Source organism: Onychostoma macrolepis, chromosome 23 (assembly GCF_012432095.1).
Source record: "Onychostoma macrolepis isolate SWU-2019 chromosome 23, ASM1243209v1, whole genome shotgun sequence".
Taxonomy (NCBI): Eukaryota; Metazoa; Chordata; class Actinopteri; order Cypriniformes; family Cyprinidae; genus Onychostoma; species Onychostoma macrolepis.
This window is the reverse complement of record NC_081177.1, coordinates 26,476,501-26,493,417: the sequence shown is the minus strand read 5'-3', so window position 1 is coordinate 26,493,417 and position 16,917 is coordinate 26,476,501. Positions and strand designations below refer to the sequence as shown.

The window sequence follows — 16,917 nt, the reverse complement described above, 5'->3', positions numbered from 1 at the left end:
TGACCTCATTGAGAAATGCTGGAGGTGTGTCTTTCAAGTGGGTGGTTAAAAACTCTTTCCACAAGTAAATCAGGAATGCTGAAAGATCACTGCAAACATCTTGCAGAAATGCACTCATTTAGAGAGATTGATGAACGGAGAGGGACGGAGACAGACAGAAGCATGAGGACAGATAAAGAGAAGTCAGAGAGAGTCACAAAAGTACAGAGGGAGAGATGATTATGCCATATATGTATCTGCTGCAAACGTTCGGCTTATTCATGGATGTACAGAAAGGAAAAAAGAAGAGAAGTAAAAGACAAAAATCTGAAGCCGAGAAAATACGACACAGCTCAAACTGAGGAATTCAAACAAGTAAAGGACATCACTGAAATAATAAATCAGGACGAGGAAAACAGTCCTGCTACAGAAACTGGCAAGTCACTATTTTTGTTGTTTAGAGCATGCATTAAATAGGTTCTGTTTAATACTGTATTTGGTTAAATATTATTAATATTGTATCTGGTTTTGTCATCAGTTGGAGACTGTGATTGTGAGATGTAACTTTTCAATAAAAGCTGTGTTTTGATTTAGAACCATTTGTTGTGCTTTTTAAAGATATCAGAGATTATTATAACTTTTTTAATATTTTATTTATTTATTTGATAGTAAGATCAGGAAATGTTTTTCATGTGTTAAAAACGTGAAGAAACAGAAACAAAAATCTCATCATTTACTCACCCTCATGCTGTTTCAAACCCACAATAATAAAAAAAAATGTATAGGTAACAACTCAAGATTTAGTTCTGTTTCTCACATAAATGTTTTGCAAGACTTTGAATAGTGCACAAGTCGTATGGATCACTATTATGATAACATTTTCACTCATTCTGTGTTCCACAAAAGAAAGACATATGGGTTGGGAAAAAAACATGAGAGTTTGTAAATGATGAGTTTTCATTTTTTGGGGTGAACTTTTCAGCAAGACTACAGTTTTGTGATGGGACAGAGTTGTCATAGTAACAGTGTTTGTCTCTCAAAGGAGGATGTTTGGTAGTATCATTTCACACTTCTGCTGTGTGTCACAGATGTTTCATTGCATTCACCATCACAAACCGGATTTAAGAGCGTATAAATGTGTTACAGTCCAATCTGCTCTCACAGCTGTGCTTGGCTCATCAGACAGTACAGCTATGAAGGACAGATTTCTGAATGGTGATTCTGATGATTTTTGACACTTTTTGTTGATAGAGATTAACTTAAACCTGATCTCTGTATCTGAGCAGCACAGCTTACACAACCACTGAGCTACAGTTCCAATGGTCTGTATCGCTTGTATGGTTTCAGAATGTTTTATTTGAGTGCTAAAAATCAGGTGGTCTCAATATTTAGGTGCAAAATTCAGAAAGCCAAAGATGAGCACACCAGCATGGATGTAGCCCACCTCTCTGTTGGCAAATCATGTGACAGCATGCACTTGTTTGTTCTTCTGTGTATTTCCAGATGTCTTTTGCAATTTTTTACAAACTTAAATAATGAAAGTACAATTTCATGACTCAAAATCTGTCCAAATATTACAAAAAGCCTGACAACATTGTCTGTGTGTGTGTGTGTAAGCATACACCAGCATACACCTGTCATTTATTATGCATTATGCATAAAATTAGGAATTAGGAATTTTGCATAAAATATGACAGTGGGTAAACAAAAAAAATAATAATAATTCATGATATATTCTTTGAAAACAAGTTTTAATAGTTTTTTTTTTTTAAACAATTTAATTTAATGCAATACATACATGTATCTTATTTTAAGAATGCTTATTTTACTGAAAAACAAGACAACATTTATTTTGGCAGTATTAACGCAACAACATATGACAATAATTTGGTACTAATATTGCTTTCTGATGTAGTTCAGTGACGTTGTAGCTCTGGAATGAGCTGGATCAGAGCCTCAGACCCATTACCATATCATCATTCAGAAAGGCCTATGACTTCTGCCGCATGCCATGCATCTGAGCTGATGTCAAAACTCACAAAGTCCTGCAAGGGTTCAGCATATCTGTGGATGTATGAACACACACAGTTTAGGTAATCGCATGCCTGTGCACATCTGAATTCGTAAGGACACAATCTTACTGGAATACTTGGCAGGGACAAAGTCAGATGTTTAATCATAAACTGTGAAGATATTTTCCTATTGAAAACACGTGCTGAAAAGCTGTGCAGTCTTGTTTTAAATACGGTACAATGCATGTGTTATTTTACCACTGTTTTTGTCTGTTTCAAGACCGGACAAGTTCTTCATTTTTAAGAGTCTCAGTATTGTGTTTTCATTTCTGTCGTGTAGCATGTAAACTTGGCTCTGGCTTTGTAAGTGTTACAATTTTATAACATATTTTTCCTGATATGATCCAATAAGCAGCAAATAATTAACACATGTATATACATTTGTAAGATTTATATTAGATTTGCATTTTTTCTTTTCTTTTTTTTTTTGTAATATAATGCACAAATTGCAAATAGTATCAGTGTGTATATGTGGTCAGCAAACAGTCTAAACAATAAAATGATCTGTTATGAAGTTCAAAGACAGAAACATCCTCTTCCTCTTAATGTGAAACAGTTTGTAGTTCTGAAATAGAGACGCTTCTTATTCCTTGTACAAATACACTGGTATGATTCTTGTTTAAAGCCTGTGACACATCATTGAACAAACAGGGATGAAAGCTGACTGTGTGTAGGCCAAAATTTGTGCTTGAACACATACATGTTCTGCGCCTTCGCAAGCGAAACAGCTCTCCATACCAGCAGGTGGCAGTAGTCTGTATATATCATTTGACTAAGATTGTGGCTATACAAACGGTAAACAAAGCAGCACTTCCTTACCATTTTGAATAATAATAATACTGATCAGCTGGTCTTCACTTAATTCCAGATGGCCATGAAAATGTTCACATATTGGAATGCTCAGAAATGATGATGATGTAAAATGACAAGAGCCTTCTGTGTGTGCTGCTGTTTTCTTGCTTTTGTCACTTTGGTTTTTCTTCTCATGTACTGGTTCACTAAGCTGAACAGCCAATCAGAGCCACTGACGGGGTCTGACTATTGCCAATAGTGTGGCATGCACCACAAAAACTGGGCACTCAGCGTCAGCTTAGTGCGTCATGACCTTAAGGAAGAGTTTAGCCAAAAATAAATTCTTCATTTGGGTGAACAATCTGGCTTTTGTTTAATCCTTGCTCTTCCATTTTTGTGCTTAGGTCTGAGGATGTGGACGATTGTGGGTTTGGTCTGTCTTTCTCAGTGCATTATGAGTCAGCTGCTGGAGGCCAGGACCAAAGGAGCCCTGCCTCAGTTTATTTGCAGCATTCCAGGTTTGCCAGGAGCCCTGGGAAAGACTGGACCCCCTGGGCCTCGTGGAGAGGATGGCCATGTCGGAATACCAGGAAGAGATGGGAGGGATGGACGGAAGGGGGAGAAAGGAGAAAAGGGAGAACCAGGTAGAGGAAATTTCCCAAGCAACTGAATGGTTTCTCAGGCAAAGCTAGTCCCTGGTGATGTGAAAGATCACAAAATGTTTGCAGCTAAAGTTAACTGAAAATGGTTTGTCAAAGGGTGTTTCTCATTTCTTAATTGTGCATCCTCGTTTCCTTTCCTTGCGACCTTTCCTTGTATCTTAGCTCCACCCCCCTTAGGTTACGAGGGAAGGATGCAAGAAAATGAGGACAAACCCTGTTGAACGTGGGCCATCAAAAATTTGACTACACATGCATGGTGTGCGCTGACCCTTCTGATGACGAAAACTGTGTCACGAGGACAGTGTGCGGACCGTCCACAATTTGATGCATATTGCACAGAAAAATAACATCACTGGGGGATAGTCCAGGATATTTCACCTTACCCTGTAACATAAGTGATTATATTTTCCAATCAATATAGAACATATTGCCATATTTTAAACAGATACTGAACTGATATAAGACACCTGTCTGGAAGTTTCTAGTATTTCTGATGATCTTGATTAGATAGCTCAGGTGTGTTTAATTAGGATTGGAGCAAAACGCTGCATGACAGTAGACCTCCCGGAGCAAGACTGGACACCCCTGCTCTAAAAGTAATCCAAGTGGAACAGGCCCTTGAGATCCACTTTCCTGCAGCGTTTAGCTTTAATCTTGATCAAGTTATAGCTTGACCTTGATTAGTTGGTTGAACTTGGTTCAGGTGTGTTTGATTAGGATTGGAACTGATGCTGCATTTGAGACAAGGTCGGAAGTGGGAACATTTGAGTTGAAATGTCCCACTTCAAACCTTAAATAATCAATCACACGTCACGTTAACATATTGACCTCATGATGTTGGCATGACACAACAAGAGCATTTTGTGTTTTTGCGTCAATTATGGAAAAAAGACAACAACAAAAATTGAACATAAAATGATGTCGTTTGTTTTGAAAACAACTGACGAAAAGGTATCATTTTATAAACTTAAAGTGTAATGCTTTTACGTTTTTAAGCTCCACACTATGGTTGTTGGATGCAGTGACGTCAAATGACACATCTCGCTGAAGTCGGGGTTGATCGATCTGCCCTGAGTTCCCAAGTCGGATGTCCAACTTCAAGCAGCATTCTAGATGTTATTTCCAAGTAGGAGGTGGAAAAATCCAAATTTTCAAGTTGTCTGGAACCCAGCCTAAACTCTGAAGGAAAGTGGACCTCGAGGGTCAGAGTTGAGAAAACTTGCAGTAGAACAGGGGTGTCACAAGCTGTGTTTCCATCAAAAGATTCAAATTAAACTTATGTGCAAAACTGGAATATCGCCTATAACATTTGAGAATAAAGCACCCTTTCCATCCAACGAGTTACAGACAACAAAATCTTCGCTTCCTGGTAAACTGGCACTAAATATCACTAAGAAAACTAGGAAAAGCCACTGAATAATAATTTTCATATATGATAAATTACTTGCGCCTCAGAGCGAGCAGACACAATACGAGAGAAACATAATACATGCTGTCACTGCTTTCGGAGGTGGATGCCAGCTGTTTGGGAACACAGTCGTGTAAGACAATTATACAGAAGTATTTCAATGACAGACTTTCCTCAGGCATTTCAGAATGACCATAACAACATATGGATGCTGTGAACGAGATCGGTCCGCTGCTATTCAAGTTAAGCCCTAAGACTACATGATTTTAGCCAGATTTTGCCACAATCTGCTTGACGTAGGGGGGATTCGTATACGACAATGGGCATCGGGACACAAGATTCAATCGTTTCATCTCATGTAGTGTGTCATAGTACACGACACCTCTGCGATGCTTCACGACATCAACACAGAAAGATTAGCACGTTCCATCAGTTCCATCACATCTGGCCAATAGGAGCAAAGAAGTGCCTTTGTACAAGCTTTCAAACATGCCGAAACAAAAGAGAGACAATGGCATCAGTCCTGCTAGGTGTAAGTTTACAATGGAGGAAATGTTTGTGGAGCTACGGCAACAATACTCCAGCATTTATGATGAGGCACTACCGCGACACAGTGAAAAAAAAGGTAAAATAAAAGTTAAAAAAATATATATATATATATTTTTTTACCTCAGTTCTCTTTGACAGTCCATACCATCCTCTTCATGCCATCCAGATTTGTGTCCATTGTCAGGTTTTCTTTCTTTTTTGGGCTTTTCTGATGACAAGTCAGGGCAAAAGACGCTGTTTGCTAGCCATTGTTTGCTAACGCTCATAGCACCTTCTGTCTTGTCCTGCTGTATCAATGACAGCATGCCGTTAATGAAGGCATGAGATGAATGACTAGGTAGCATTGTATAGTCTGAACATGTTTCTTGTTCACGATACGACAATATTTTTTGAGTAAAAATCGCATAATCTGACACAGTGACTAGTAACCTACAAAAAAAAATTGTGTAGTCTGAACGGGGCTTTATCCCTTCTCATAGCGCAAAGTCACATGACTTTTTTTGATGTGCATGGAGGAATTTATTCGGTAAATGTGTTTCTGTCATATAGTTTATGTGCATTTTTTCTCATCGGATAAAATGATTATCCTACTCAAACGGGAACATGCGTTTTTAGAATTTATGCGCATCTTGGCATTTCCATCTAGCATTTATTTTTATGCGATATTCCAAAATGCGCAGAAAAAAAGGTGGATGGAAACATAGCTATAACTTCAGTTCCTGGAGAGTTTAGCTCCAGTCCTAATCAAACACACCTGAAACCGATAATCAAGGTCTTCACGCTTACAGGTGTTTTGGAGCTACACTCTGCAGGAATATTGTGCCGTAGAATATTGTTTGGATATTTGCTTCATAAACTGTCTGATTCATAATGACGTTATCAAATTGTGATAAATCACACACAGATAAACATCCTATTAAGGACGAGTATAAAGAACTGAAGGAATTTTTTTATGATGTGAATGACAGATTTCTAGTCCTGGGAGAGATCTGAGTTCCAGAAAGATATACATCATTGCATTTTAGTGTTTCCAGCCATATCCACATCAAAATACGTTGCATTCTGAGTATGATGGTTTTTATTAATAACGTCAAATCATTTCAGACTGGGCCAGTGCAATTGCAATGTTGTTTGAAAGGATTTTGGCTTAAAATCAACAGCGTCTTGTGTTTGTTTCAGGCCTCAGAGGTAGAGTCGGGCCGACGGGAAAGCTCGGGGAACGTGGAGAGAGAGGTTTCATTGGGAAGCGTGGACCTGGAGGTGATCCTGGAGATTTAGGGCCTCCTGGTCCTCCGGGACGTCTCGGACTAAAGGGTGACAAGGGCCAACGAGGCCCTCTGGGAGAACCAGGCATCTGCAGATGTGGAAGTTTGGTTCCCAAATCCGCTTTCTCTGTAGGCATCACCAGTAGCTACCCCACTGAGCAAGCACCTATCAAATTCAACAAAGTCCTGTTTAATGAGGGTGGCCACTACAACCCAGAGACGGGAAAATTCATCTGTGCTTACCCAGGAATATACTACTTTTCTTATGACATCACTCTGGCCAACAAGCACCTGGCCATTGGTTTGGTTCAGAACGGACAGTACCGGATAAAGACTTTTGATGCCAACACAGGAAACCATGACGTGGCGTCTGGCTCAACAGTGATATTTCTCAACCCAGAGGATGAGGTGTGGCTGGAGATCTTCTACAAGGACCAGAACGGCCTGTTTGCTGACCCTGGCTGGGCTGACAGTCTGTTCTCTGGGTTTTTACTTTATGCAGAGACAAACTATATGGATACATTGGCGGAAGAGTACTAGCAGCTGCGGTAGCATCATTTAATGGTGCTATCTTGGATTGGGTCGTGCTGTTTTTCAGCATCTCATGCCATGAATGTCACATTTTTAGACACTGTTTCCATTTTTAAAAAAGAGGTTGTATAGTAAAAAAGTACGAAACGTTCTGCATTCAATTATTTGTTGTGATATTTCTGTGATATTTTTGAACAGAAAAATGTGTCCAGTGTGAATGGCCTCTAACTTGCTGAAAGTCACCATTTGTTTGCAAAATACTGAAAATGAAAATGATGTTGTTACCTATCATAAAAATAAAAGTGAGATTCTTTTTGTTTTATATGCATTCATCTAATCTCTAAGATTGGGGATTTAACAGTTTTAGGCTGAAAATGTTAACTTTTTCCACATTTATTTGGAAGTAACTTTTTCCACTTCTTCCATATTTTGAAAATACCAGTAAATGGCCCAGAACATATTCTGACTCATATGTGTCTTCTTCAAGAGCAATCTTAATAGTAAGAATCAACAAGCTCCTTTGATGAAGCTAATGATTACTTTTCGCCATGTTTTTGGACTTTTTCATTGGACTATTTTTGAACTTTTTTCATCGTTTTTTCGATAATTTTTCATTGGACTATTTTTGAACTTTTTTCATCGTTTTTTCGATAATTTTTCATCGGACAATTTTTTTGGGACATTTTCATTGGATTATTTCTTAATTCTTTTTTTTTTCTTCCATTGTTTTTCCATTGGACTATTTTGGACATTTATTGTGTATGAACAGATATTTTGAAGATTTTGAGGTACACTGTAATACGTATTATTTGGCTCCTCAATATATGTATATTTTATATTTAATTGCCTTAACATCACCAATTAAGGGGCTGGGATGTAGGAGCCATAAGGCTATTTAATGCTGTTACTCAATGTCATTGATATATGTTATTATATTTCCGTACTCCCCCTGTGGTAAAGAGATGAACTGCACCCATTTTTGGGATTTCCTGTAGGTAGCCATCTTAAACAGGAAGTGATGTGGCAATGGGAGAGGGAAGGGAGACAGTTTTTTGACCTACATCCGACTACACTGTTTATAGGGAAATCACGGTTTTGTTTTTAAGTTTTCACTTTTCTTTACAATAAATTCATGCAAGCAAGCTTAAACAAGTGAGTAGTGTCAAAGATACTTTCCCTCACGGAAATGGCGAGAAAGGAAGAGAATCCACACTTAAAATGTTTACATATATTTTATTAAGAGGGATCTTACAGATCCCTCTTAATAAAATATATGTAAACATTTTAAGTGTGGATTTTGTGTCTTTAGTGAATATTTAATATTAATAAAAAGTAGTTACCCTTACAGAAAAAAAAAAAATAAATTAATATCACACCATTTGCAAAAGGAAAATATGTGGTTATAGGATATTTTTATGATGTAAATATGTGAAACCCGTATGATCATTTGTTTCCACGTGGGTTCACATGGGTTTTACATTTCATGTGATTGCATATGTGAAATTTATGTGATTTTTCTGGAAGTGTAACTACATTTTTAATTTAAATATTTACTTACTAAAAGAAACAAAGAATTTATATTCATGTGAAATGTTATATTGTATTATACAAAGAGTATATGCTGTTTAATTTGATGACCAATAAATACATAATGACGATGTTTGCCATGACAGCTCATGCTACATTATATTTTCTGCTGTGTGTATTCATGTGTCAAATTAAGCAAAAGATTTGTACAGAAACTCCCTTGGTTTTATTGTTTCAATGAGTCACTTCTTGAATTCAATTTCATGTGTCATAAGAGAGTTTGCCTGCTGTCAGAGGAAACAGCTCAACCATCTGGACTGCTCTGAGACCTTGACCTGAACAAAAGCTGTGTGGCTATATAAGTGATAGAGTAATATCATATTTGTTTGGAATATTTTAGGCATTTAAAAAAAATAAAATAAATCTGTTTAGAAGAAGAAGAAAAATCAGACATATGTTTCAAGGTTAATTTCAAAAGTTTAATAAATAAGATGATTGGACCAATATGTCTCTGTAATTCTGCACTTGTGCGCTCATAAGTGCATGTTAGTGCGTAAATCCACTCCATGTGTCACCAACTGGATAAGTAATAGTGGGAAAATTTGTTACAGCCAGACAGATGATTCTGTCAGAGGATAGAAAAGTAAAAAAAAACAAAAACACTTTACCCAGAAGATCAGTGCCTTCACATGAGTAATGCAACAACAGTACAGAGTTTTGCATTTGGGACAAATATATGGAAACCAAAGCTCAGAAACCCGAAAACACCCTCTTTGAATTCTGACAGCCATCTGAACAAGATCAAATAACTGCAGTACAGAATGTGGAAACCAACGCATTTGGTTGCATTTCCTTCGGAAAAGAGGAAAAACAACTCGACAGCTTTATTGCAGAACACATTTGTTTTCTGGAGCAAACAGGAAGATGTTTCCAAAAATACAGTGAATGAGGTCAGATTTGTTCTTCCATTAAACCAATTGCAGCAGAAATCAAGGGTTTTAGTGATTTATAATCTTCTAATCTATCATCCAATAAATAGTTTAAAACAAAACAGGGTGTAAGGTTTGTTACTGGAACTGGTTTGAAGTAAAATATTTATTAGGATGTATTTTAGAATAATAATACACTGTGCTGTGTTTAAAATAACATTACTCAGACTCAGACGGTCTAAATAATACGTTTCCTATATGTGTAATAATTAAATACGGTGTAATTAAATGTAAATGCCATGGCAACATTTCCAAAATTGTGTCCTGTCTGGTTAGCACATGTTACAGTGTCAGCAATTTTTAAAAATGCTTGTTTTTGTTACAAAAAGGTATGTTTCAACCCATGCAACAATTCTAATGTTTTAATAACGTATCCTAGATTACTCTTAACCTGCTTTTAATACAGTTCTTGAACAAATTGATACAAAACAAGTTACAAAGATATTGTGGTGACATATATGTCCCATCGGGCTATTAACCATAAACGTAGGTGGAATTTTGATGTGACGTATTTGTCACATTAAGAAAAATGGTAATGAGCTGCTCAGTTAATTTAGCTGATTCAATTATTTTAGTGTTATATATATATATTCTGCTGCTCATTTAACAAATCTACGTGCATGTTTAATATGTTGACCTCCAGTGTGAGGTACTTATTTATTTTTATTCAGTTTGCACATTTTTGAGTTTCGAGTCTAAAAATTAATTTCTGGTTAAACTATATACCTGAAAAAGGTAGAATGTTGATATGTTACAAAAGAGTTGTTGTAAAATTTAATGGTAACAGTTATGTGGTTTTGAAATATGTTGTGGCAAAGCAAATAAAATGCAAAAACTATATTTCTTCTGAAAAAGTTTTTTGTTTTATCTTCCCAGAAAAGTAATCATTTTGATATATGTTGTGGAAAAGCAAATAAACAGAATTTTTTTCAATTGAGAAATAAATGCCCAATGTAACATATATGTAACATGAAAAATGTATCATAAACGCCAAATATGTCACACAGATCTTTCACAAAGAAGGGCTGTATTTCAAAAACAACTGCAGAAACATGTTATAAGTGGTCCATTTGGTCTGTTTTATAAGCCCCATAATTTTCCTACACTCTTAAAAATAAAGGTGCTTAAAAGGTTCTTCACAGCGATGCCATAGAAGAACAATTTTTGGTTCCACAAAGCACCATTCAGTCAAAGGTTCTTTAAAGAACCATCTCTTTCTTACCTTGTTATAATCTGAAGAACCTTCTTTCGCCACAAAGAACCTTTTGTGAAACAGAAAGATTCTTCAGATCTTAAAGGTTCTTTATGGAACCATTTAGACAAAAAGGGTTCTTCTATGGCACCTTTATTTTTAAGAGTGTATAAGGAGAAATTGATCTGGGTTCTTATGGGTTAATAATAAAAAAGGGTTATTGCATCAGACAGTAGGCCTACTGCAGCGCACACTTTATGTGTAACACTCTAATTTACACATTTTGTGTCAATATTAAATAAAAATGTGTAGAAAAGAATAACCTCTTTTACACATGTGTAGTTTAAAAATCAACACAACAGCATTTAACACAATATGTGTAGACCGATGTGCTAACACTTTGAAACTTTCTTTGAACAGAATCCAGTCAGCCCATAGTCATTTCAGTCTGTAATGACAGCGACATGCCATTTCGTTTTACTTCTGTATTGTTGTAAGTAAAATATCGTATTTATAGCCTACCATAATCGCTTTATTATGTTAATCGACTAAAAGCGTCAAAACTGCTCGTCAAAACCACCTTTTTACTACGAAGACGATTCGCGCTGGAGACTGCTAGCAAGATTCCTGAGGTAAGATGTACTTGAAATCACATTTATTAACAAAAGCTATGTTTCCTGCTGCTGTTGTTTTAATACTGTTTTAAACGTGCGGGCACAGCGAAATTTTGTGGGCAAAACCCGGTCATTGTCAATAACGTTGACCGCACATTTACCTGTATTTTACTTTGTTTTTGTCAATAAAGAAATGGTGCTAGCAATGCTGTTTATTAATTATGTCTAAAGTATTTAAAAGTTTGCTGAAATGATTAGCAATATAAGTGTTTTGGAGCCACTGGTGCAGACCAGGTAGCTTACAATCTAAATTTGCTAACATTATATCAAATAAGTGATGTCTAATATTATGTTTATTACACAGCAAATTAACCAATCAGAAGATGGACCATTCTCTATGTTCACCTTTCAGGTAAGCACTGCAATAAAACTCACACTAAATCATTCATTCATACCAAATCAAGCATTCTTTAGTTTATAAACTTTAGTTTATGTTTTATCATTATTTTAATCTTTTCATCTGCCATTGCAGTCCCACATGACCATATCAGCGCACAGGTGGGTTAACTACTGTATGAAGGAGGAAGATCATCACATAGTGATTGCTTGCATGTGTCTTACTGTGTTTTTGTCTCAAACAGCTACCCCTTCACTGCAGACAAGCTGAAGGCTAAATCCTCAACTGGAGTCTTTCTCTCTATGGATCTCAGCATTTTTGGACATAATTTAGGATGTGTAAGTATTAAAATTAAATCTGGCATAATTTAGTTTACAGTTCAGCTGAAATATTTGTATATGTTATTGACAAGCTGTTACTTACAAATATATATATTCTTATGTTAGAGTAAAAAAGGTTTAAAAATGTAGGTTAAATATAAATTAACACTAATGTGGAATTGTCTCCTCTCTCTCTGTCGTAATATAATGGATCTCCACTGAAGGACTGAGTATATTTGTGTTTGTGGACACGCAGACAGACCAGGGGACATGCTGATGTTTTCAGTCAAGTTCTGAGCAGGATCAGTCTTCGGAGAAGTTCAGTTATTCCCAAAGGTGGACAAAAACATTGTGTTGGCTTTTAAAAGGCTATTTTGATAATGACTTCTTCTCCCATGCTGTGGAAAAGACGGAGGAGTACAGACATTGATAATAAGAAATGTTTTTTGAGTATCAAAGAGACTTCTTTCAAAATACTGTTGGCCACCAGTGTACATCAATCCAGCAAAGTTTGGAAAAAAGTGAAATGATTATGAAAGTGGGGTTATGTGTCATGTTAATGAGATGAAAATAACTGTTTTGTCCTGTGTTGGACATTTCCTTTTTGACTGCTTAAAATTGTATATATATATATATATATATATATATTCTGCAGTTTTATGAATATAAGCTAAACAACCATTGATTTTTCCATTAATTTTGTCAAATGTGAATATGTTTTTTTTTTTTTTTAAATAATGTATGTAGCGAAGGACAGCACATAATATATTAAATTATACACGTTTACACATCTTTGTGATAAACTTTCTGACACATTTACTGTGTTAAAATCATCATCACAATAAATTAGTAAAAATGAACACAAAAAAACGTTGTCCCAGAACTCACCCGTTAATGTGTTAAAATTTAACACAGGTTGTGTCATTTTTAACACATCTTTTCTGAGTGTATAAAATGATTAAAAAAAAAAAAAAAACATACGTTTTTTTTTTTTTTTTTTTTATTAAAGATAATTTTTGTAAAGTAATATTGTAAACGTTGTCATGTACGATCAAATAAACGAAAAAAAAAAAAAAAAAAGTACACGTTTACGCAGGATCGGATTAAAGTCTGCTGACGTCTCCAGATATAGATGATTGACGGGATTGTGGGCCAATGAAAAACGCCCTGACATAGAGTGGGGCGGACCTGACGCAACCGCTCTGGGTTCGGTTGCGGATTATTTACATCCGTTACCAGGCAGCGAAGCGCCGCTTGACGGTAAAACTCTACCAACATAAAGATTGAATAGCTGCTCCTTCAGCGGATTAATATTGTGTGCACTGTTAAATCTAGAAAGCCTTTGTTTTCAGTTTTGTTGTCTTGTTTCCTGCCTCGAAAGACTAACAGTGCTGCCATTAAGAGATTTACTTGGTGCGCTGGAAACCCGTGTGATTTAACGTTAACAGAAACATCAGATGTGTGTTTGTAAACCATGTCTGCTGTAGACTATACAGTCAGTAAACTTCACTCATCCACGATTTTATTACCGTTTCATCAAGAAAGTCTCAGTTTCATCTGTGAAGTCCTGACTTCTAATCTGATATGAATTTGGGAAGATATCTCATATAAATAATTGTATTCGTGGCCACCAAAATGTCATCGCCCAGGTAACTTAGTCTTTCTGTTTTTTTTTTTGTTTTTTTTTTGTACTATTTCAAGAATAAAAACGTAAAATGTGAGTGTTTTAAGACTTTGAAGTTTTCTCTCCTGTCATCTTCAGTGATGTACGAGAGAAGATAAGGAAGAAGAGGAGAGAACTGCAGGAGTCTTTAGGAAGAGTCAGAGATGATAAACAGGTATAAACACTGTACATGATGCACTATAGTAGAGTATACTGAAAAATGATTGCTATTTGCTGTGTTTGTTGTTTATCACCTGTTATTTAGGGGCTGCGCTTTTGGACACATATGTTCATATTTGGTGTATTTCACATCTGAAGTTGCTAGACATATTTGTTTTATTAGCAGTTTGTTATTCAAGACAAACTGTAGCGATATAAAGCTAGAGTATATGCTCCTTCACTGAACACATGCATGAAGCCGTGTATGTAAGGTCTGTGCCGATCTGCTGTAGGCTTTGGTTCCGTCAGACTGGGATCTGTCTAAGGAGAATGAACACACTGCGGTGGAGGTTGGTTCTGTTCTCACCCTTGCAATTTCCTGTAGTGCACTAATATATTTCTGCTAGACCTTCTTTCAATAGTGCTTCTGTCCTAATTCTTAGTTAAAGGAATAGATCATCCAAATATAAAACATTGGGTCATCAATCACCCTTGTGTCATCCTGACATCTGTCTATCTATCCATCCATCCATTCACAAAATGAGATATTAAGGAGAATGTCTTTGCTGATCTTAATAGGCTGAGTAACAAAATTTCAACTATTCTTTCAATACTTTTCTATTGGATTTCAGAACTCTCTTGAACATTCGTTGTCATTCTTCTTGTATCCAAGCATGGAATTTCCTTAAAAACTGCTTCTGACCAGCGAGAAAAATACTGCATGTTATTTTATCTAACTGGACTGGCATGATTAACAGCAACTCATGCAAACTCCAAAAACACATACAGTTACAGTAGATGAATATATATATATATATATATATATATATATATATATATATATATATATATATATATATAGTTCATATATTCACCATATATTCGTCTTGATATATATATATATATATATATATATATATATATATATACACACTGTATATACATTAGTGCTGTCGATTAATCGCATATATGTATATATGTATATATATATATATATATATATATATATATATATATAGATAGATAGATAGATAGATAGATACACTGTATATACATTAGTGCTGTCGATTAATCGCATCCAAAATAAAGTTTGGTTTACATTATATATGTATGTGTATTGTGTATATTTATTATGTACAGTATATATAAATACACAAACATACAGTATATATTTTGAAAATATTTATGTTTATACATTTATATATTTATATTTTCTATTATATTTATATATATATATATTCCATAATATGTTATATTAGGAGCTTCCAGGTGGAGAAGAGGACCCTGGTGAGACACTCAGACGTTCAGTGATGGCGAAGAGAATGAAAAAGAAGAAGAAGGTCAGGACTGTGATAACTTTACTATACAGCACTGATTTTTAATCATTCTTGTATGCTTTTTGATGAAATAATGTTGACTACAACAATAAAAACATTATTTTAGCATTTATTTTATTTTAACATTTATTTTAACTTTTTATCATTATTTTGTGACTTATGACATTATTATGATGATGATGATGATTATTATTGTTGTTTAAAAATTAATGGCTATAAAAACTTAAGCAATAATGCATATAATAAATTGTCAGTAATCTGTTTTATTCAGTAATTAATATTTGCTTTACAGTAAGAATAAAAACATGATATTAATTATTGTTATTAATTTTATTATTTTGCCAATGCAACTATTATTATGACTATTATTATTATTTGTTTGTTCGTTTGTTTGAAAAAAAAAACAATTGCTATGAAAGATACTGTAATAATAATGTAAATAATACAACATTAAATAGGGAAGTTGCTTTTGCATCATTTTGTGGTAGACCCAATAAACAACAATTAAGTAGATAAGTACAATAGTGTGATTATTGCTACAAAATATCAGTTCACTTAGAGGTTGTTAATGAATCACCTCAGACCTCATGGCAGTTTTATTCCATTGCACTTGGGTTTCTTTTGTCTGTAATGTCTGCATATGGTCTCCATGTTCTAGCTGCTTAAGGAGATGGCGGTAGAGTCTCCTCCAGATGAGGAGGAGGTGACAGCAGTGCAGGAGATGAGAGAGGAGCAGGACAGAGGAGATGATGTAGAAAGCCCACCAGCTCGCTCACCGAGAGGTTAGGACATTCTGCGGTTTGTAGACATCATTGCAAAGCCTTGGTTTCACTGGGGCTGGCCGCCATGCCAGTCTGTATACTGTGTGACTGTAGAAATTTCGCTGTAAATCTTTGGAGTACAACACTCTCATCCTCACAATCTTTCTAGATCTTCCTCCTCGTCCTGTGATAAGGCCAGGATCCAGCCAATCAGAGACTACCATGAGACTGCGCATGACTGAGAAGCTGAGAGCAGCAAAGGTAAAGGTCGTCTGGGGCCAGTGAGAGGAAAACAGAACATGTATTTCATAATATATTTCAGAATACTAAATGATTCCTAATTCATTCATAATTGTGTCATCCCTTCAGTCTAAAGCAGCTAGTCTTCTACAGCAGGAAAGCATCATTGAGCCTACCAGCCGTCTACAGAGTCTACGAGACAGAGACACCCTCACTAGATTCGACAGAAACGTAAGCACTGATGAACTGTAAAATGTCGACATGTAAATTTATGTAAACATGAATAGTCCTGATATGGTCATATTTAAAGCAGGGCTCAGTCTATAATTACTGATCTCAGTAGTGCAGTAGTTGCCCTGTGACTATAAATATCGTAGTATGCACTACAGTTCAAAGGTTTGGGGTCAGTAAGTTAATTTTTTTTTTTTAAATAAATTAATACTTTTATTCAGCAAGGACA

The 16,917-nt window shown here is 35.6% G+C and overlaps 2 protein-coding genes across 4 annotated transcripts in view; both read left to right on the top strand.

The window, feature by feature from the left end:
- The first annotated feature begins 259 nt into the window (after window positions 1–259).
- LOC131532697 (complement C1q tumor necrosis factor-related protein 7) lies at window positions 260–9,080 on the top strand. 2 transcript variants are annotated; one of them, XM_058764559.1, is made up of 3 exons: window positions 260–415; window positions 3,248–3,487; window positions 6,642–9,075. In XM_058764559.1, exons 1-3 carry the CDS (start codon window positions 265–267, stop codon window positions 7,265–7,267), a joined length of 1,017 nt encoding a protein of 338 aa, XP_058620542.1. In that variant the 5' UTR covers window positions 260–264; the 3' UTR covers window positions 7,268–9,075. The 2 variants fall into 2 exon arrangements, with proteins under 2 accessions (XP_058620542.1, XP_058620543.1); XM_058764560.1 differs by lacking the exon at window positions 260–415 and adding an exon at window positions 1,895–2,072 and having other exon boundaries at window positions 6,642–9,080.
- Window positions 9,081–13,511: 4,431 nt separating this feature from the next.
- cc2d2a (coiled-coil and C2 domain containing 2A) overlaps window positions 13,512–16,917 on the top strand; it is a 28,930-nt gene continuing 25,524 nt past the window's right edge. The window contains exons 1-7 of one of the 2 annotated variants that reach the window (XM_058764371.1): window positions 13,512–13,946; window positions 14,060–14,135; window positions 14,413–14,469; window positions 15,379–15,459; window positions 16,115–16,238; window positions 16,387–16,478; window positions 16,587–16,688. In XM_058764371.1, the coding sequence (XP_058620354.1) occupies window positions 13,933–13,946; window positions 14,060–14,135; window positions 14,413–14,469; window positions 15,379–15,459; window positions 16,115–16,238; window positions 16,387–16,478; window positions 16,587–16,688 (546 nt within the window). In that variant the 5' untranslated portion in view covers window positions 13,512–13,932. The remainder of the gene's footprint in view (window positions 13,947–14,059; window positions 14,136–14,412; window positions 14,470–15,378; window positions 15,460–16,114; window positions 16,239–16,386; window positions 16,479–16,586; window positions 16,689–16,917) is intronic. The other variant, XM_058764372.1, reaches the window with a different exon arrangement.